We start from the raw sequence: 23,161 nt of genomic DNA on the forward strand, positions 1-23,161 counted from the left end.
GCGCAGCAGAGGGCTGTCCCTGTTGCCATGGTGATGAGTATACAGTTGATCCTCTGCGCAGCGGAAGTGTCAGACACCTCTTAGCGTCTCTTGGGTTTCAGCAACATCAGCAATTTCCCGAGAGCCAGAGAGGAGAAATACAGATTAACAGCTTGTACAATTTGCTAGCTGACTTGGGGGTTGATTCACTTTGTAGGATGAGATCCCCGCACTTTAGCCCAATAGGCTGCCTGTCAAGTAACTGGCAAGCCTATTGAGCCAATCAAAGTGCAGGGATCTTGTTCTACAAAGTCACTGGACCTGACAGGGTCCAGAATGGGAAAGTTGGAGCAGCTGTTAGTTTTGGGGGGAGAGTGAGTAAGTTAGTAGTGCACGCTACAGCAGTAGCGTGCCTACTTTGAAAATTTTACTTGCGCTGCCACACTAAGCTGTGCTGCTTGAGCAGTGCAGCTTTGTGAACAACCCCTAACTGTGAGCCAGATGTAGCCATCAAAAGAGCCACATCTGCCTCCCGAGCCACAGGTTCCCTACCCCTGGGTTAGAGGCTGAAGGACTCGCTGGCCTGCTGAAGAGGAGGCTGCCGGGAGGCTTGTAGTAAAACTAGACTGTCCCTCGAGACGATCACGCCAAATGTTTTCAGAAATGAAAGTCTGGCATGTGCTCTTAGATTCAGTCTTTGAGAAGCACTAGTAATAAATAATTCAGTCCCTTAAACACGATAATTTGCTACTAAAACACAAAAAAACGACCCCAGCGTTGTGCTGCGATGCGCCAGAACTGGATCCGATATCTCAAATAACGAGAAACCCCATCCGCTGCCCATTAGACATCTTATACGTCAGCCTCGACTATTAAGTGCTTCAAGTTCTTCAGCGGATCAAATACTACAATCAATACAATCGCCATTGAAATATGCAGCACAGAGGTCTATTGTAATGATATCCATTAAAGAGGAACTATAACCAAGGATTGAACTTCATCCCAATCAGTAGCCGATACCCCCTCATGCATGAGAAATCTTTTCCTTTTTTCTTATAGATCATCAGAGGTGTCTGTGTGGCTGATATTGTGGAGAAACCCCTCCCACAGTGTGATGTCATGACCAGGGCTGTGGAGTCGGAGGTGGAGTCGGATTAATTTTGGGTACCCGGAGTCGGAGTGGGAGGTTTCATGAACTAAGGAGTCGGAGTCAGATGATTTTTGTACAAAATCCACAGCCCTGGTAAGTATTAGACTAAGGAGTCGGAGCATGTTTGGGTACCTGGAGTCTGAGTCGGAGGTTTCATAAACTGAGGAGTCAGATGATTTTTGTTTTGACTCCACAGCCCAGGTCATCACCATGGTCCTGTCAGTTTACTGCCTGTGAACCACCATTGCATTGTGGGAAATAACTGCTATTTCCAACTGCCAAGCAAGCAATATCTCCCTCTGTACACAGAACTCTCAGTAACGAACATTCCATACAGATCACCTGGCAGGACTAAAGATGTTATCACCAGTGATAAATTCCAGAATGTAAATCAGGGAGAGGAGAGATTTTACAATGAGCAAACACTGACTAAGTAATCTATAAATAAATATTGTAAACAATAAGCAGTTTTATTCCTCATGTTATTTTCACAACAGGTCCTCTTTAACTAGCAGCCGGTGCAAAATACCAGCACCGACTCAGAGCACAATGGCGAAAATCAGACCGATCGCGCTCATAATAAACCCCCACTGAAAGGCAGAGGAGGAATCATTTCAATTAGCTGGTGATAATGAAGAGATATCAGGTCTCTATCGCCGAGTGCCTGCGAATAAACAACACGACCTCTGGCGGCCGCGTGTAATGTGCGCGCTCCGCGCGTCGGAATGTACAATTCAGCGATAATGATTCATGTGATGAATGGAGAGGAATATTAACAACGGTCATGTGATCAGATGCAGAAAGGCAGCGCGGCGGAATGTGAGCTGACAGCGGAGGTGACCAGCGAAGCCTGAATCTGATCTCTCTCACTGCTATAATCAGGATAGAAAACTTTATCGATGCATTTGTTTCTTCCATCTCTTCCTCCATACGACACAGTTACACAAGTGATCACAATAGATCTCCCCCCTCTGTCTTCTCTTTGTATGCGAGGCGGGGCAAAGAATCCCACCCCAGCCGGCATGAGGGTCCAGGAACTGGCGTTACCGTAGTAACCACTCAGATGTCACATTCCCATCTACATAATGAAGGCTGACTATTCACAGATCTCGCTGGCATTTCTGCTGGGGGGTCGCCGCCTTGGATTTTCCTCGACAGCTCAAATCCCACTTTTGTGAAAATAAAGAATTATTGAAATAAACTAAAGGGGCCCATTCACTGGTCGATTTTAGCCATCAATCAATTCGATAGAAAATCGATTCTATCGAAATAAGTAAAAATCGATTTGCAGCCGATTTAGATCGATTTGAGGCCGATTTGATCTATCTGACTGGGTAGAAAAAGTAGGTCGGTCGGCTGCTGGCAACAGATGGATGGCCCATACAGTTGCATTGGATCTAATGGTCCAATAATGCATTTAGATCGATTTCCAATAGATTTCATTCTGAAATCTATTGGAAATCTGTTCCTAGTGTGTGGCACACATCAGATAGATATCAGGGCCGAGCCTGGGCGGGTGCTGCGGGTGCAAGGCACCCAGGCGCCTGCCTCTGAGAGGCGCCGCCCGGCCGCCGCTCTCCCCCTGTGGCCGCCGCTCGCTCGCTCCCTCCCTCCCTCTAGCCGCCGGCGCCGCGTCAGACCTCGATCAGGCGGGCGGGCGCTAGGACCTAGCACGCCGCACTGATATGCGGAAGTGACATCACTTCCGCATATAGAGCGGGTGCGCCTGGCGCCTTCTTACTGGTCGGGTCGCCCGCTGATTGAGGTCTGAAGCTGCTGCAAGGTGAGGAGGGAGCGGCGGCGGCAGAGGCAGCAGCGGCGGGAGGGGAGGATTGGGTGCGCTCCTGTCACTACCTAAACGGGGACCCTATACCCCCTGGCTACCTATCCTGGGCACATATTACCCCCTGGCTACCTATCCTGGGCACATATTACCCCCTGGCTACCTATCCTGGGCACATATTACCCCCTGGCTACCTATCCTGGGCACATATTACCCCCTGGCTACCTATCCTGGGCACATATTACCCCCTGGCTACCTATCCTGGGCACATATTACCCCCTGGCTACCTATCCTGGGCACATATTACCCCCTGGCTACCTATCCTGGGCACATATTACCCCCTGGCTACCTATCCTGGGCACATATTACCCCCTGGCTACCTATCCTGGGCACATATTACCCTCTGGCTACCTATCCTGGGCACATATTACCCCCTGGCTACCTATCCTGGGCACATAATACCCCCTGGCTACCTATCCTGGGCACACATACCCCCTGGCTACCTATCCTGGGCACATATACCCCCTGGCTACCTATCCTGGGCACATATACCCCCTGGCTACCTATCCTGGGCACATATACCCCCTGGCTACCTATCCTGGGCACATATACCCCCTGGCTACCTATCCTGGGCACATATACCCCCTGGCTACCTATCCTGGGCACATATTACCCCCTGGCTACCTATCCTGGGCACATATTACCCCCTGGCTACCTATCCTGGGCACATATTACCCCCTGGCTACCTATCCTGGGCACATAATACCCCCTGGCTACCTATCCTGGGCACATAATACCCCCTGGCTACCTATCCTGGGCACATAATACCCCCTGGCTACCTATCCTGGGCACATATACCCCCTGGCTACCTATCCTGGGCACATATACCCCCTGGCTACCTATCCCGGGCACATATACCCCCTGGCTACCTATCCTGGGCACATATTACCCCCTGGCTACCTATCCTGGGCACATATTACCCCCTGGCTACCTATCCTGGGCACATAATACCCCCTGGCTACCTATCCTGGGCACATAATACCCCCTGGCTACCTATCCTGGGCACATATACCCCCTGGCTACCTATCCTGGGCACATATTACCCCCTGGCTACCTATCCTGGGCACATATTACCCCCTGGCTACCTATCCTGGGCACATAATACCCCCTGGCTACCTATCCTGGGCACATAATACCCCCTGGCTACCTATCCTGGGCACATATACCCCCTGGCTACCTATCCTGGGCACATATACCCCCTGGCTACCTATCCCGGGCACATATACCCCCTGGCTACCTATCCCGGGCACATATACCCCCTGGCTACCTATCCCGGGCACATATACCCCCTGGCTACATATCCTGGGGACACTGGCTGTTTGTCATTATGTGCATTTGCTGGTGAAAAGCAGTCTCTTGTTATGTGAATTTGCTGGTGAAAAGCAGTCTCTTGTTATGTGCATTTGCTGGTGAAAAGCAGTCTCTTGTTATGTGCATTTGCTGGTGAAAAGCAGTCTCTTGTTATGTGCATTTGCTGGTGAAAAGCAGTCTCTTGTTATGTGCATTTGCTGGTGAAAAGCAGTCTCTTGTTATGTGCATTTGCTGGTGAAAAACAGTCTCTTGTTATGTGCATTTGCTGGTGAAAAGCAGTCTCTTGTTATGTGCATTTGCTGGTGAAAAGCAGTCTCTTGTTATGTGCATTTGCTGGTGAAAAGCAGTCTCTTGTTATGTGCATTTACATGGGGAAAAGCAGTCTCTCGTTATGTGCATTTACATGGGGAAAAGCAGTCTCTCGTTATGTGCATTTACATGGGGAAAAGCAGTCTCTCGTTATGTGCATTTACATGGGGAAAAGCAGTCTCTCGTTATGTGCATTTACATGGGGAAAAGCTGTCTCTTATGTGCATTTAGTGGGGAATTTTTGTCAGTAAAAATAATCTTTTGTCAGTAAATTTTTAGGTATTTGTCAGTAAAAAATAACGTGAAAGGTTGGCAACACTGGCAGGCTGTGTGGCGCAACGGGAAAGATACAGGCAGCCCACCTTGGGCTTGGCAGGGGGGAGGAGCCGATGTCAGCGAGCGAGAGTAGGGTGGCCGCAGGCAGCCATAAATACGCAGTGTGTGACTGCGTCGCACTCGCAGAGCCTCTCAGCCTGAGTCAGTCCAGAGACTAGCAGACTGTCACTCGCAGGAAGCCAAAGCCAGCCAGGAGCAAGCCCATGGAAGAGGGGTAGGAATGGGGTATCACATGCATGCGTAAAGAGGTGGAAGGTGTGGGTGTGATTAGGAAGGACATGGGTGTGGTTATGTGGTTGGGCGTGGTTAATTTAACCACTCCCATAGGCGCCAGAGAAAATCTTGCACCCAGGTGCCAGGCACCCCAGGCTCACCCCTGTTCCTGTCAGATTGGACTTTACAGGCATCTGACAAGAATCTATCTGATGGTCGAATCTGCTGCAAATCTACAAGTGTATGGTTCCTTTTAAATCAGTGCTGCGTGCATCTTTTCATCATCTAACGATTTTATCTGCCACTACTGTCACACATGAGGAGAGAAGATTATAGATAAGAAACAGGAGACTTTTCCTTATGCTAGGCACACACCATGCAATTTTCTGACAGATTTACTGTCAGATCGATTATTTCCAACATGTCTGATCTGATTTCCGAACGATTTTCCAAAGATTTTTTTCATACAAGTGAACAGAAAATCGATCGGAAATCAGATCAGACATGTTGGAAATAATCTATCCGACAATAAATCTGTCAGAAAATTGCATCGTGTGTACCTAGCTTAAGGCCCCGTTTACACTTAAAGGGACACTATGGCGAAACATTTTAAATATGTGCAAACAGACAAATAAGAAGTACATTTTTTTCCAGAGTAAAATGAGCCATAAATTACTTTTCTCCTATGTTGCTGTCACTTACAGTAGGTAGTAGAAATCTGACAGACGTGACAGGTTTTGGGCTAGTCCATCTCTTCATGGGGGATTCTCAGCATGGCCTTTATTCTTTATAAAGATATTCCCTAAAAAGGAGTTAAACAATGATGCTGGCCAGCTTTCCTGGTTGCTATACAGTTTTTTGGCAGTTAGACAGAGCAACTGCCATTCACTAAGTGCTTTTGAAAATAAATTAATCCCTTAGAATCCCCTATGAAGAGATGGACTAGTACAAAACCTGTCACTTCTGTCAGATTTCTACTACCTACTGTAAGTGACAGCAACATAGGAGAAAAGTAATTTATGGCTCATTTTACTCTGGAAAAAAATGTATTCTTATTTGTATATGTTTGTACATATTTTAAATTTTACAGTTTTTTGCCCTAGTACCCCTTTAATCAGTTGCTCTCAGATATACCTGAAAGGACAACTGATTTTCAAAGTAATGCCCATGTTTTCCTATGGCACCTTTCACACAACGCATTTTAACTGAAATCTTTCTACACAATGCACTGCTATGGAGAAGAAAAAAAAAACATGTACCAACTGATTACGTGTAAATGGGGCCTAAGAGTCCTGAAATAATTTATTTCCCAGTCCGTCCAGCATCTGCCCGCCATATTTATGGTATATGTATACATGGGGTGCAGCATACGTGTGTAAAGCATACTGCATTGCTTACTCTGCTATTGTGCATGTTATTCTTCAGTCAGATCAGAGCAGCAAGTACTATTAAGACTTAAAGGGAACCTGAAGTGAGAGGTAAATGGAGGCTGCCATATTTATTTCCTTTTGAAACAATACCAGTTGCCTGGCATCCTGCTGATCTTTCTCATTGCAGGAGTGTCTGAAACAAGCATGTGGATAATCCAGTCAGACTTAAAGAGAACCCGAGGTGGGTTTGAAGAATATTATTTGCATACAGCGGCTGGATCTGCCTATGCAGCCCAGCCTCTATTGCTATCTCAAACCCCCCTAAGGTCCTCCTGCACTCTGCAATCCCTCATAAATCACAGCCACGCTGCTGACAAACAGCTTGTCAGAGCTGGCTGTGTTTATCTCTATAGTGCCAGTCTGCTGCTCTCCCCGCCTCCTGCAGAACTCCAGTCCCCGCCTGCATCCCTTCCCTCCCTGCTGATTGGAGGGAAGGGATGGGGGCAGGGACCGGAGCTATGCAGGAGGCGGGGGAGCAGCTGAGACTGACACTACAGATGTAAACACAGCCTCACAGCACGGCTGTGATTTATGAGGGATTGCAGAGTGCAGGGGGACCTTAGTGGGGTTTGGGATAGCAACAGAGGCTGGGCTGTATAGGCAGATCCAGCCTCTGTATGCAGATAACATTCTTTAAACACACCTCGGGTTCTCTTTAAAACACATCTGAACTAAGCGGCATATGGAGGTTGCCATATTTTGTGTTTGTTAACTTATAGACCTTGTTCGACTAGTTTATGTTACTTTCATTAATACATTTCACAATAAATTGTAAAATGGTTATAGAGAGTTGTTTAGACAAGAAGTAACAATAAGAGGTAAAGGTAACAGTGCCTCCCTCAGATCTGATCTTTTCTAAAGGAGCAAAAGCAGCAAGAGGAGGAGAGAACAGTCATACAGCACTCCGAGGGTTTAATGAAAACAATCTATAAACATAATAATAATACACAAGTGATTGTCACCCTGGCCACGCAGAAAGCAACAATGTCTTAAACAGGGGACTGCAAATAAAAGCTAACATTAAAGTGAAAGGTACGTAGAAGTGAAATATTGCAGAGGTATGTGAGCTGTTTTTTGAAGGCAAATGAAATAAAGAAGTTGCTTTGGACAGTAGAATGTGGAGGCTGCCATTGAAGTCCTCGTTATAAAATGCTGCTTGCCTGGCTGTCATGGTGATCCTCAGGGAAGCAGTACGCAGGCCCGGCTGTCATGGTAATCCATAGGGAAGCAGTACGCAGACCCGGCTGTTATGGCGATCCTCAGGGAAGCAGTACGCAGGTCCGGTGATCGGATGCCACGGTCTACATTCTTGTTCCGGGTGTGCGGTACTGCTGGGACTCAAAGATCCACATGGCAGCCAGGCAACCGGCTCCCACATTCCTCCCGCTAAAAGTTCACTTTATCCCTGAGCAACTTTCCAGAACTCCTTCAGACAGGAGCGGCCTTACCTGAGCATGGGGCAGGTCCGACATCCTCCTCCCCGCCATGTTTAACGTTCCCCCCACCAGTTTGCTGGTGGTCTGTAAGTTGATGGGGGCGGTCTGTGGGGGTTCCGCGGTGCTGGCCGAAGCCGTGGCCGTCTTCTGTCCGTTGAGGTGTGCGGTCACCATGGTGACGGGGGCTTTGGCCGGGACCACGGAGATGGCGATGCCTTGGCTGCTGGGTGCCTTGATGAGCGGGATGGGCTTGGCGCTCCCCACAGGACAGCTCCGGACCGCCAGCTTCTGCCAGGAGAGAAAGAGAGAAGTGGTGAGTGTAAGCTGCGTGTGACAAGGACCCAGCGACCCTCCTCCCTGTCTCCTCCCCCTGCACCACCCACCAGAGCGAGCGCAGGGACAAAGGCTGGCTGCAGAGGTTCAGCACCATCTGGCTCTATTAGTGACATTAGGCAGCTCGGAGGAGAGAAGCACTGGATGAGACAGCTCTGCTCTCGCTCAGAGTCCTCCAGCATCACCTCCTGATGAGATGTCTCCAGCCGGCACATTTAGCCTGTCCTAGACCCGCGTACACACTTGCTTTATTCACCGCTAACTAGGAGAGCCTGCGTCCCGCTGTGCTGCCTGCGGAGACGGCAAGGAACGCGACAAGCAAACAAGCATCTCCCTCTTGTCTCATTGATTGGGGAAAATGATGGACCGCTCGCTTCACGACACTGGCTCCCTTCCCTCGTTCGCTCTCAGCCTTCTATTCTCTTAAAAGCGAGCTAGACATTTAATCCGGGACACATCGCTCTCACAAGGGGCATAAAAGGATCGCTGTGACATTTTGGGGAGCCGCTTCCTGCTCTGTGCGGGTTTAATAAGGGATTATCCGCGCTACAGAAGAAAACATGAAAGCCGCCTCTTCTATTGGCTTCCTAGACTCCAGAGGGATGTTTGCTGGGAATGTAAAGCAACATGAACATGCAGAATGACCCCTCTGAAGATGACTGACTGGGGAGAGAACTGGACTTGATGTTACAGCCGCAACAGAGTGATATTATAGATCTGTGTACGGCTTCTGCATCCATCTCTACTGACTCCCTTATGCCAGAGAGTCTCACTCCTACTGCCGCAGCCGGAAAAGACTCACTGCTATCGCTGCAATCATGCAATTGCCATTGCGCAGAACACATTCGAAAAATCGCAAACAAATCTGCCATCTTGTAGAAATTATTTTCATTTTAAATCCAATTACCTTTTACTGGAAACATAAAGGAACAGAAGAAGGAGACTGCCGTTGGCTATTGCTTTTAAAGCACACCTGAAATGAAAGGGATACGGAGGCTGCCATATTTGTTTCCTTTTGCTCAATACCAGTTGCCTGGCTGTCCTGCTGATCTCTTTGGCTGCAGTAGTGTCTGAATCACACAGCTGAAACAAGCATGCAGCTAATCCTTGCTTGTTCAGGGTTTATGGCTAAAAGTATAAGAGGCAGAGGATCAGCAGGACAGCCAGGCAATGAGCATTGTATAGAATTAAATAAATATGCCAGCCTCCATATACCTCTCACTTCAGTTGTCCTCTAAAAATGCTCACTGTCTGGAGCTGCAAGACTCCTACACCTCTCATACCTTCAGTATATGTGACCCAGAGTCAGTATGATTATCTGGCTTCATGCTGATCCTCCGCCTCCCATACCTTCTGAATATCAGACCCAGAGTCAGCACACTTCATGCTGATTATATGTCTCTTATACCTTGATTATCCAACCCAGAGTAAGGGCTGGTGCACACCGAGCGGCTTTTTGGGCGTTTTCAGATCCGCTTGCGGCTGCGGATCTGCTTGGTCAATGTATCTCAATGGGGTGGTGCACACCAGAGCGGGGGGCGTTTTGCAGAAACGAAAAATGCCTGGGTGAGGCATTTTTTGGATTGCGGGTGCGTTTCTGCCTCAATGTTAAGTATAGGAAAAACGCAAACCGCTCTGAAAAACGGCACTTCAGAGCGGTTTTGCAGGCGTTTTTGTTACAGAAGCTGTTCAGTAACAGCTTTACTGTAACAATATATGAAATCTACTATACTGAAAACCGCAGCAGCAATCCGCAAAACGCTAGCAAAACGCCTCATAAAAATAAAAAAAAGCGTTTAAAAATCTGCTAGCATTTTGCGGATCTGCTAGCGGGTTTTGGTGTGCACCAGCCCTCAGTATGCATATCTGGCTTCATGCTGATCCTATGTCTTTCATACCTTCTGAATACCAGACCCAGAGTCAGCACAATTCATGCTGATCCTATGTCTCTTATACCTTGTTAATCCTCCGCCTCTCATGCCTTCTGAATATATGACCCAGATTCAGTACACTTTCTGGCTTCATGCTGATCCTCCACCTCACCCAGAATCAGTATGCTTATCTGGCTTCATGCAGATCCTCTGGGTTGAATATTTAGAAGGTATGGGATGCAGAGGATCAGCATGAAGCCAAATAAGCATACTGATTCTGGGTCAAATATTCATAAGCATTGAGAGACAGAGGCAGTATGCTTATCTGGCTTCATGCTGATCCTCTACCACTCCTACCTTCTAACTATCCAACGCAGTCAGATCATTTATCTGGCTTAATGCTGGTCCTATGTCTCCCACACCTTCTGAATGTCTAGCGGCTGCGCTGACGCCCTCCAACCACTCACACTCTCACACACACTCTCTCTCTCTCTCACACACACACACACACACACACTACACACACACACACACACACACACACACACACACACACACTGTATACACACACTGTACACACACACACACTGTACACACACACTGTACACACACACACTGTATACACATACATACATACACTGTACACGTACACACACTGTACACACACACTGTACACACACACACTGTATACACACACACACACACACACACGCACACATACTGAACGCGCACACACACACACACACACAAGGATGTCGGAACCAATGTACTAAGACCTAATATGTGTGTTCCATCACTATTTCAATCATAATATCCAAGTCATGTCACAGCTAACGTAGATTTTCCTCCTATACAAAGCACAGCAGTGCAGGGAAATCACACAGCAATCTTGCCCGATGCAATTTTTTTGTGACTTCCAAATTTTTTAATATTTTCCTGCCTGTTTCATTTCAATGTAAAGGCACAGCAGTCCTGCCTGTACAACCTATGGGTCACAGCAGATTCATTATAGTGCAGAATGTAACACACACAATCCAATCACAATGCGATCTCAGTGGAAAACTGCTATAAGAACAAGTGTACGGGTGTTCTATGTGCCTGCATGCTTGTTCCACCTATATACCCCCGTTTCCACGAAAAGAACACCGGGTCTTATATTATTTTGTTCCAAAACATATTCTAGGGATTATTTTCAGGGGATGCCTTCCCCACTGTGCCGCCTCTTCCTCTGCTGGATCCACCTCTTGTGAGCCTCTGTGTCCCTCTTGTGAGCCTCTGTGTCCCTCTTGTGAGCCTCTGTGTCCCTCTTGTGAGCCTCTGTGTCCCTCTTGTGAGCCTCTGTGTCCCTCTTGTGAGCCTCTGTGTCCCTCTTGTGAGCCTCTGTGTCCCTCTTGTGAGCCTCTGTGTCCCTCTTGTGAGCCTCTGTGTCCCTCTTGTGAGCCTCTGTGTCCCTCTTGTGAGCCTCTGTGTCCCTCTTGTGAGCCTCTGTGTCCCTCTTGTGAGCCTCTGTGTCCCCCTTGTACCTTTAGTGTCCTCCTGGTGACCCTCTCTATCCCCTGTCCTCCTGTCCCCTATGTCCTCTTCTGAGCCTTCCTCTGTATCCCATGTCCCCTTAGTGCCCCCTGATGTCCCCAGCATCTTCCTCTTACCTCCAAGCTCCATGCCGTTGTGTCCCCGAGCTTCAGCCAATGGGGAAGAAGTACGGCAACATGTGTTTCTGCTGGAGCGGATGGTCTCGTAGGCGGGACTATGGCTCCATTATTGGGCCAATCATTGCATTTGCAGAATAGCCACGAGTGCAGTGATTGGCCCAATAACGGAGCCATGGTCCCTCCTGCAAGACCATGGACTCCAGTAATAAAACAAGCTGCCGTATTTTTCCCCCTTACTGCCTGCTGCTAGGGCTTACTTTCGAGGTAGTGCTTATATTTCAAGTATGCCCGGAATTCCTGCTAGGGCTTACATTCAGGGGATGTCTTAATTTCAGCGTAACAGACATAACTGAAGTCCAGAGAGCAGCACGGCTGCCGGACGACCGCCAGTTTTAGGTAACGCGATACTCCTTTCTAGGGATGCTCAATCAGATGCTAACAGATGCTGAAACAATGCAACTTTATGCAGCTTGAGTATGGACCAATGAAATGCAGCAGCGGTTGCATTTGGTATGTCTGCGTTCAAGACGAATAGATTAGCATGAAATCTGCATCAGCTCAGAAGTATTCCCATCTTGCTGAGCATGGCTATTCCCCTCATTGTAGGCATCCTGTAATGTCATACACCAAACGATCCCTACTAAATATGCCCATCGACGATCGGGGCAGGCAGAAATACAGTGAAGCCAAATCATACAGCGAATCTGGTGTGATCTGCCACCCTGAGGCTTTGCTCTGACCTTTCCCATGGTATATTTTCAGCTGGGAGGTCATATCATCATAGGCCTCATTCACATCTAGCTAGCGCAGATGGCCGTGCGATCATAACGCAACGCGTACGATCGCACGCTATCTGCGCCGGTACCCGCTGCGCTGCTGATCCCATCCATTGACAGTCATGGGTCAGCTCTGTGCTTGCAGGCAAAATGCAGGCAGCAGTACGCAAGCGCATCATACTGCTGCGCAGCGCAGTAGATGTGAACGTCAGAAGAACTGTCTATCCCTTTCTGCCGTTCCTGCATGTCACCACTTCATACGAGCTTTCAAGTGCACCCGTAAACGCGTATGATGTGAACGAAGCCTTAGGGCCTGTACACACTGGCTGCGTTGCGGTTTTATAATCGCATACGTTTTATCAATCGAAAAAGCCTTTTTAAAAAATAATAATAATCGTGATGAACTGTACACAGCGGTACAATGCGATTTTAGAAATCCGCAATCTAAATGACCGCGGCACTTTTTGCAGGGTTGTGGAGTCGGAGTTGGAGTCGGAGCAATTTTGGGTACCTGGAGTCGGAGTCAGTGGTTTCATAAACTGAGGAGTCGGAGTCGGATGATTTTTGTACCAAATCCACAGACCTGGTAAGTATTAGCCTAAGGGGTCAGAGTCGAGGAGTCAGAGTCATTTTGGGCACCCGGAGTCGGAGTTTGAGTCAGTGGTTTCATAAACTGAGGAGTCCGAGTCGGATGATTTTTGTACTGACTCCAAAGCCCTGACTTTTTGAGCACTGTATTTAAAAAAAAAAAAAAAAAAAAAAATCACATACAAAAACAGGATGCAATTGCACTTCATTTTTTTTAGGTCAAATCCAAGGAGACCTTGTAACTTCCTATTGAAGGACTTTTAGCCTATCACAACAAAAAGACAAACGCATTGAAAAACGATAGCACATCGCAAAAGCAAAATCGCAATGCGTTTGCACTTGGAGATTTTCAGTGTGCACCGGCACCTAATCTGTTGCTCTTGAAGTACACACTGCTCTCTATTAGGGCAGAAACCCACCACTGTTCAAAAAGGTTGAATTCATATGGGAGAGAACTAAAGCAGCCAGAGAAACAGGAGCGTACCCACACTGACCGATACTTCACAAGCCTGCGCAGGCAATACTGATTATATCAGGTAATAATAAACAGGGCTGTGGAGTTGGAGTGGAGGAGTCGGAGCAATTTTTAGTACCCGAGTCGGAGTCAGTGGTTTCATAAAGTGAGGAGTCGGAGTCAGATGATTTTTGTACCAAATCTGCATCCCTGGTAAGTATTAGACTAAGGAGTCGGAGCCATTTTGGGTACCTGAAGTTGGAGGTTTCATAAAGTGAAGAGTTTGAGTCATTTTTGTACTGACTCCATAGCCCTGAAATGCTATCTGCAGAATTCTAATGGTACTTTTAAACTTGACAGTATCTAGTTTATCAGAAGGGTGGAAGCAAAGCTTTTCATTTCATGCAAGTGAATCAAGTTATACATTAAAGTAAATCTTTTTGAACACAGCCGAGAGAAGTCCTTGAAACCTGTCTTCATATCAGCTTTCCGTAATCTCTGCCCGAAACGATCACTCCTGATCATTTCGGGTGACAATGTAATGAGAGTACAGGTGACCCCGAGATCAGCAGCCTTCTCTTATAAGAGCCCTGGCTGTGTGTTGCAGTGAGACGCATCATGCTGGTCCCTGCCCCTCCCCTCTTCCTACCCGTCCCGTTTAGGCCTCGTTTATATATTCTGCGTTTGGTGTGCTTGGGAAACGCATCAGAAAACGCATGGACAAAACGCGTACATTTGTACGCGTTTGTATGCGGTTTTTAAATGCGTTTGTGTGCGTCTTTATTTAGTATGCGTTTTTGGACACCTGGACATTTCTCAATAAAGGTGTGTTAAAAAAAATTTGTTTTTTTCTTTTCTTGATGTCACTTCCTTTCTGTGTGGGTTTTGTAGGAAGTGTGAAGGTGATAGGAGTGTGAGAGATGTCGGTCGCCATCTTGAGAGAGAAAGGAAGAGGAAGTGAGTCACGTTGTCCATCCCCAAACGCATCGCCAAATACGCATAAAAAAACGCATGGTCATGCGGCCATCTGCGTTTCCATTGACTTTCATTGCTATGCGTTTGTTCGCGTTCCGCACACATATGCATGCATCTATGCGTTTCAAAAACGCGTACGTTGGAAACGCATAGATGTGAACGAGACGCATAGCAATGCATTGTTTTTGCCCTGCACTAAAAAAACGCACACATCCGCAGTGGGAAAAAACGTACAGCACCGCATTTGATGTGAACGAGGCCTTACTGATCAACTCCTGTGTGCATGGATTACCTGTAAACGGTCACTTGAATAGATCATGAAATCATAAGTGATTTATGCAGTGCGTGTTCATTGGACATGATTCAAAGCTGGGGAAGGCTAGGGCCGGGCCTCAGGAAAAGGTTTGTGTTTGGGGGGGAAAGTTGCGTTAGGACGGGGTTAAAGCGGACCCAAACCAAACCTGTTTTTTAATTAAAAATATTTAGTTGCACCACTCTGACACATACAAAGATAAATAAACACTCCTTCAAACCTATGAACATTTCAGCGCATGCTTTTCACCCTTCTCTTTTCATAACTAGGGTTATACAGGTGGCAGCCATTTGCAATTCCTCCATTGCTGGACACCACCTACTCCACCAGTCTGCCGGATTCTGTCCCGGCAATTTGAAAGGAAGGGAGGGGTTTCTCCAATAAATGTAAAATATTTTATATTTGTCATCATGCAGCTGAAAAAAAGGCTGCTATTTATTATTATAATTTAGAAAATAGATTTTATTTCTGAAATCTTGTATTTTTAATTTGGGTCCACTTTAATAATGGGCTTGTGAGAAGTCTTGTATACCTGAATGCAAGGAGGTGATTTTAGAAGTGGAAAGAAAAAGGTTGTGCGCACAGCAGGGAACACTGCACTAGCAATTTTTCCATCGCCAGCGCAATCGCCGTGGAGTCACCTGGGCTGTGAAACTGCTTCAGGGTAGATGAATGAGAGGAGAAGCCAAGTTCAGTATACATTGCAGCGGTGGCAGTCTGTTAGTTGCTGGTCCACAAAGTAGTATGTTACAATAGTCTAGACAAGCTATGATAAGAGCATGTATTAACATTTTAGTGTCCTGAGTGAGAAAAGGTTGCATGCGAGATATGTTGGAGATGACAGAAGATGGTTAGATAGTGAATATGAGGAATAAACGAGTACTTTGGGAACTGAAGTTATAGGGGTGTTAACAACATTTATTGTTATATCATGTAGAGAAGTGGACAGTGGAAAAACATTTAGTTCTGTTTTACTCATATTAAGTTTTAAGGGGCGAGAGCACATGAAAGAGCATACAGCAGACAAACAGTCAGGAACGCGTGTGAGGAGGGAGATAAGGTCTGGGGCCGAGAGATACAGTTGTGTACCGTCTGCATATAAGTGGTATTGAAAACCAAATTGTGTGCATGTAGATGGTAAATAGGAGTGGGCCAAAGACAGAGCCTTGAGGTACCCCCAGACAAAGGACGTGGAGAAAAGATCTGATCTGAGTAAAGGTGCCCATGCATTATTTAATTTGCGGCATTATTATTAGGCAGATTCGATCATGATGACCGAAGATATCAAAGATCGATGCTGCAATCTAGCCGCCAGATCATAACTTTGATACATTTTTCAGCCAACATTGACAAAATGATCAATCCGGCATGCTGGCAAAATGTTACTTGAAAGGGCTGGGTCAGGTGGCTGATTGCCAGACCTTGCAGGGCTGTGGAGTTGGAGTATTTTTGGTTATGTTGGAGTCAGTGGTTCATAAACTGTGGAGTCGAATGGTTTTGGCACAGACTCCACAGCCCTTGGACTTCCCCACCCCTTCCCCCTGTGTAATGTTGTGAGGGAGTCCCTGTAGCGTGTTTCTTTCACTATTAGTATTATCCAGGCCTTCACCAGTGAAGATGTGTCTTCTCCTGCATGTGTGGTGGAGATGCATCAGTTCCATCACTGCTGTCCCCATAGCATGTTTCTATCACTACTCGTATTATCCAGGCCTTCACCAGTGAAGATGTGTCTTCTCCTGCATGTATGGCGGAGATGCATCTGTTCCATCATTGCTGTCCCCATAGCGCCTTTCTATCACTATTATATCCAGGCTCTTACCAGTGAAGATGTGTCTTCTCCTGCATGTGTGGTGGAGATGCATCAGTTCCATCACTGCTGCCCCCATAGCATGTTTCTATCACTATTCGTATTATCCAGGCTCTCACCAGTGAAGATGTGTCTTCTCCTGCATGTGTGGTGGAGATGCATCAGTTCCATCATTGCTGTCCCCATAGCGCCTTTCTATCACTATTATATCCAGGCTCTCACCAGTGAAGATGTGCCTTCTCCTGCATGTATGGTGGAGATACATCTGTTCTATCATTGCTGTCCCCATAGCATGTTTCTATCACTACTCGTATTATCCAGGCCTTCACCAATAAAGGATGTGCCTTCTCCTGCATGTATGGCGGAGATGCATCTGTTCCATCATTGCTGTCCCCATAGCATGTTTCTATCACTACTCGTATTATCCAGGCTCTCACCAGTGAAAATGTGTCTTCTCCTGCATGTGTGGCGGAGGTGCATCTGTTCCATCATTGCTGTCCCCATAGCGCCTTTCTATCACTATTATATCCAGGCTCTCACCAGTGAAGATGTGCCTTCTCCTGCATGTATGGCGGAGATGCATCTGTTCCATCATTGCTGTCCCCATAGCGCCTTTCTATCACTATTATATCCAGGCTCTCACCAGTGAAGATGTGTCTTCTCCTGCATGTGTGGTGGAGATGCATCAGTTCCATCACTGCTGTCCCCATAGCATGTTTCTATCACTATTCGTATTATCCAGGCTCTCACCAGTGAAGATGTGTCTTCTCCTGCATGTGTAGTGGAGATGCATCAGTTCCATCACTGCTGTCCCCATAGCATGTTTCTATCACTACTCGTATTATCCAGGCCTTCACCAATAAAGATGTGTCTTCTCCTGCATATATAGCTGAGATGCAGCTGTTCCATCACTGCTGTCCCCATAGCATGTTTCTATCACTACTCGTGTTATCCAGGCTCTCACCAGTGAAGATGTGTCTTCTCCTGCATGTATGGTGGAGATACATCTGTTCCATCATTGCTGTCCCCATAGCATGTTTCTATCACTACTCGTATTATCCAGGCCTTCACCAGTGAAGATGTGTCTTCTCCTGCATGTATGGTGGAGATACATCTGTTCCATCACTGCTGTCCCCATAGCATGTTTCTATCACTACTCGTATTATCCAGGCTCTAACCAGTGAAGATGTGTCTTCTCCTGCATGTGTGGTGAAGATGCATAAGTTCCATCACTGCTGTCCCCATAGCATGTTTCTATCACTACTCGTGTTATCCAGGCCTTCACCAGTGAAGATGTGTCTTCTCCTGCATATATGGCTGAGATGCATCTGTTCCATCATTGCTGTCCCCATAGCATGTTTCTATCACTACTCGTATTATCCAGGCCTTCACCAGTGAAGATGTGTCTTCTCCTGCATGTATGGTGGAGATACATCTGTTCCATCATTGCTGTCCCCACAGCATGTTTCTATCACTACTCGTATTATCCAGGCCTTCACCAGTGAAGATGTGTCTTCTCCTGCATGTATGGCGGAGATACATCTGTTCTATCATTGCTGTCCCCATAGCATGTTTCTATCACTAGTCGTGTTATCCAGGCTTTCACCAGTGAAGATGTGTCTTCTCCTGCATGTATGGCGGAGATGCATCTGTTCCATCATTGCTGTCCCCATAGCATGTTTCTATCACTAGTCGTATTATCCAGGCTTTCACCAGTGAAGATGTGTCTTCTCCTGCATGTATGGCGGAGATGCATCTGTTCCATCATTGCTGTCCCCATAGCATGTTTCTATCACTAGTCGTATTATCCAGGCTTTTACCAGTGAAGATGTGTCTTCTCCTGCATGTATGGCGGAGATGCATCTGTTCCATCATTGCTGTCCCCATAGCATGTTTCTATCACTACTCGTATTATCCAGGCTTTCACCAGTGAAGATGTATCTTCTCCTGCATATATGGCTGAGATGCATGTGTTCCATCATTGCTGTCCCCATAGCATGTTTCTATCACTACTCGTATTATCCAGGCTTTCACCAGTGAAGATGTATCTTCTCCTGCATATATGGCTGAGATGCATGTGTTCCATCATTGCTGTCCCCATAGCATGTTTCTATCACTACTCGTATTATCCAGGCTTTCACCAGTGAAGATGTGTCTTCTCCTGCATGTATGGCGGAGATGCATCTGTTCCATCATTGCTGTCCCCATAGCATGTTTCTATCACTACTCGTATTATCCAGTCCTTCACCAGTGAAGATGTGTCTTCTCCTGCATATATGGCTGAGATGCATCTGTTCCATCATTGCTGTGCACAGAGCGTGTCTCTCCAGCAGGCAGCAGCAGTGGGAGGCTACCACGCTTCATTACACGCCGCCTGACCGCAATCTTTCCTGGATGTGAGCCGTAATTTAGGAATTGTACAAATTACAAACGGGTTCTTTCAATGCCGATACATTAAAAAAAAAAACGCAGCCTGGCTCTTGTGTTTCCTACAAAACTGATTAATATGAATGAAAAGGATAGGTAACATGAAAATAAATCATAATATATATTATGTTATAGTCCAGTTAGTGCAAAGCGTTTGTCATGGAGTAGATCCGAAAACAAAATATTGGTCAAAACAACAAAACTTGATTTAGGCAATATGGTAGCTTACTAACTGTATATACACCGAGTGGCCAAAACATTAAACACACCTTATTTCAAAGTAAACCAGCCCAACAGTGATGTAGAGTGATGTAACAATGCAGAGATATTTATATAAGGAACATTCAGCTTCGGATGATGTAGCTATCACGGTAGTTAATGTCAGAATGGGCCAGACGAAAGATTTAAGTGACATCGATTGAGGGATGATTGTCGGGGAAAGAAGAGCTAGCATCTCTGAAATGACAACTCTTTTAGGATTTTCTCACCCCGCAGTATCTCAGGTGTTTAGAGAGTGGCAGAAGAGGAAAAAAGATCAAGCGATAAGGGCTATTCTGGTCTATAAAGGCTGGTGAACGAGAGAGGTGAAAGGCAAGTAGCACACATAGGCAGTGTTCTTCCCAGGCTCTTTTAGCCGGGTGTGCCACCCGGCTAGTTTTGGTGACCACCCAGCTGTCATCAGCTCTCCTCTTCCTATGCTGTAAGCAGAGTTGCCCACAGAAGCAGCGGCCCTGCATTCTCATCTCGCCCCACCCGGCTACTTTTTCATGCCACCCGGCTACTATTTCATGCCACCCAGCTGGAAGAAATTTCTGGGGACAACACTGATAGGGCTTGATTCACTAATCCGTGGTAACTTAAATATCACATCTTATCAGAGATATCACACCTTATCAAAGTTAACACGCCTTATCAGAGTAGCATAGCGAGCACTACGAACCTGCAGGGGCTCAGGGCAGGCATTGCCAAATAGCAGGCATACGTTTGTAGAGCTCGCTATGCTACTCTGATAAGGCTTGTTAACTTTGATAAGGTGTGATATATTTGATAAGGTGTGATATTTGAGTTATCACGGTTCAGTGAATCAAGCCCACAGTCTGCAGCAACACAAGGGAAAAACACGATAAATTACAGCTGAATTCAATGCAGGTGCATTACAAAGCATATCCTCACACACAGCAAGACGGACTTTGCAATGGATGGGTTTTAGCAGCAGGAGATCATCAAGAGTGCCTTTGGCATCACAGACGCCCGTTTTGGGCCCTTATCACCGTGCTCGATTTCGATGCTCGGTCTCTGATTTATGTTCCTCAAACCAATTTGAGTTTAACATGCCTCCATGGCCAGCTCAGTCCCTTGATCTCAATCCTATTGAGCATTTGTGGGGAAAAGTCGAAAGGTCACTTCAAAGCTTGGAAACGCCACCATCCAATCTGACCCGACTTAGAGCGGCCATTATGTCAGCATGGGCCAACATTTCTCAGCAACGGTATCAGCATCTTGTTGAGTCCACGCCAAGAATAATATCGGCTGTGATCGGAGCTGAAGGTGGACCAACTCATTATTAGGGGGTGTCTAATTTTTTGCAACAGAATACAATAGAATTGTAAACGTGCGTGGTATGTGGTAAAAAGCAGATCTCTGTCAGATTTTTACCCGCAAAGAAAACCATAGAAGTGTAATGAGGATCTAACATAACAGACAGGTTTTTGGGCCAGTCCATCTCCTCATGGGAGATTCTCAGGGTTTTCTTTTGTTTTCAACAGCATTTTCTGAACAGCAGTTTAACTGCCAAAATAGTAAGATGCCAGCCGGCCTCCCTACTTACTTGTATTTTGTCAGTTAGACTTGGCAACTGCTATTTAGGAAATGCTGTTGAAAACAAAGAAAACCCTGAGAATCCCCCATGAGGAGATGGACTGACCCATAACCTGTCGGTTCTGTCAGATTTTAACTGCCTACTTTTTTCGCGATAGTGGTCCTTGAAGAAAAGACTACTGACACCAGGGGACACCTGTTAGTCCAATACTATCCAAACTGAATGACTGCAAAAGAATAGACCACTGACCCCAAAGAAACATGTCAGCTTAAAGGACACCCGAGGTGAAAATAAACTAATGAAATAAATGATTGTATCTATCTTCCTTCTCCTAAAAATGACTTTTTAAGATATTCCACAGTTTTATTGTATGTTTAAATTAACTTTTTATGTTTTAACTGTTTTATTGTTTTTGCTCAATGACACATTCGTTGGAAGTATGCCAGAGCTAAAATCTATGAACTATTGACCCTTTTTATCTTTCCTGCTCTCAGAAGCCATTTTCTGCTAGGAAAGTGTTTTATAGTTGGAATTTCTTATCAGTGAGGGTCACCCTGTAGTCACTTCCTGTCTGAGTCAGCCATTTACATACCTGATATTTAACTCTTTCAGGCAGAGAAAAAAAAAAAAGGAACACAGCCTAGTTATTTGTGTGCTAGGCACTGTACATACCCATGTCTATCTCATCATGTCACATGTCACCTCGGCTATCCTTTAATACTATCCAAACCCACGGATTTTTGAAGACCCACCGAAATGAGGGAACGTTTGCTGACCCAGCATTACCCAGACCAGTAGATTGCCACCGACTTTAGTGGACACTTGTGCTATACAAAATGATTATTTGACTACATGAAATCTACCATGGGCAGGTAGCTTAGGACGGGTTAGCCCATGTGCCAGCCACCCCTCTAAGTGAAATACAACACCAGATAAATAAAATAATAACATAAAGAGGAGATAAGCCAACAAGCCCATAAAGCAACTCCAGCCTCATCGGAGTGAATTAAGAATGTATTAGTTTCATGTACTCCTCCATTCATTTGGTTATAAATTGCCAATTGAAATGCATATGTAGGCAATCAGGCGGACATGTTTGCTTATACAAGCCTGTAATTAAGATAAGACAAACGATGAAACACAAAGCAGATATCAGCGCACAACAATGTAAGCAGCGCACGCAGCAAAGCCCTCTTCAGCTGGAGAGCGCTGGGACGCTGCCAGGCCGCTCGCCTCATTTCCCAGCTTCTGCAGAAAATTGCTGACTGTTCTTTCATTGTAAATATAAAACAAACCAGCACATAAATAAAAACATCCGAAAATTATTCATTTTTTTGTGGCGCAAAAAATTAAATCATTCAGAGAAGTGAGAAAAACCGCAGATGACAAAGCTAGAAAATCCTTTTATCTATGTTTGCATTTTATAAACTCCCCTGAAGGCAGATTCAGCAGGTTCGTAATACGCTCAGGTCTCTCTCTGATTGAATCTGATCAGAGAGAGATCCGTCAGCTGCCTATATACCACAGGCCGATTTCCGATCAATTTCAGGGGCAACTGAAGCAAGAGAGATATGGAGGCTGCCATATTTATTGCCTTTTAAAGGGACACTTAAGTCAAACAAAAAAAAGGAGTTTTACTCACCTGGGGCTTCCAATAGCCCCCTGCAGCTGTCCGGTGCCCTCGCTGTCTCCCTCCGATGCTCCTGGCCCCGCCGGCAGCCACTTCCTGTTTCGGTGACAGGAGCTGACAGGCTGGGGACGCGAGTGATTCTTCGCGTTCCTGGCCACAATAGCACCATCTATGCTGCTATAGTATATATCATATACCATATAGCAGCATAGAGGGTGCTAATGTGTCTGGGAACGCGAAGAATCACTCGCGACCCCAGCCTGTCAGCTCCTGTCACCGAAACAGGAAGTGGCTGCCGGCGGGGCCAGGAGGATCGGAGGGAGACGGCGAGGGCACCGGACAGCTGCAGGGGGCTAGTGGAAGCCCTAGGTGAGTAAAATTCATTTTTTTTTTGTTTGACTTAAGTGTCCCTTTAAGCAATACCAGTTGCCTGGCTATCCTGCTGATCCTCTGTCTCTAAAGCCCCATCTACACCATACAAATTTTTGTGCGATTCAAATCAATCCGAC

At 46.3% G+C, this 23,161-nt stretch overlaps 1 protein-coding gene across 4 annotated transcripts in view; it reads right to left on the reverse strand.

The window, feature by feature from the left end:
* Window positions 1-23,161, reverse strand: part of PHF21B (PHD finger protein 21B) — a 553,372-nt gene that overhangs the window by 467,430 nt on the left and 62,781 nt on the right. For all 4 annotated transcript variants that reach the window (XM_068278191.1, XM_068278194.1, XM_068278195.1 and 1 more), the window contains exon 2: window positions 8,020-8,295. In XM_068278191.1, the coding sequence (XP_068134292.1) occupies window positions 8,020-8,295 (276 nt within the window). The remainder of the gene's footprint in view (window positions 1-8,019; window positions 8,296-23,161) is intronic.

The sequence above is a fragment of the Hyperolius riggenbachi genome, chromosome 3, assembly GCF_040937935.1.
Source record: "Hyperolius riggenbachi isolate aHypRig1 chromosome 3, aHypRig1.pri, whole genome shotgun sequence".
NCBI lineage: Eukaryota > Metazoa > Chordata > Amphibia > Anura > Hyperoliidae > Hyperolius > Hyperolius riggenbachi.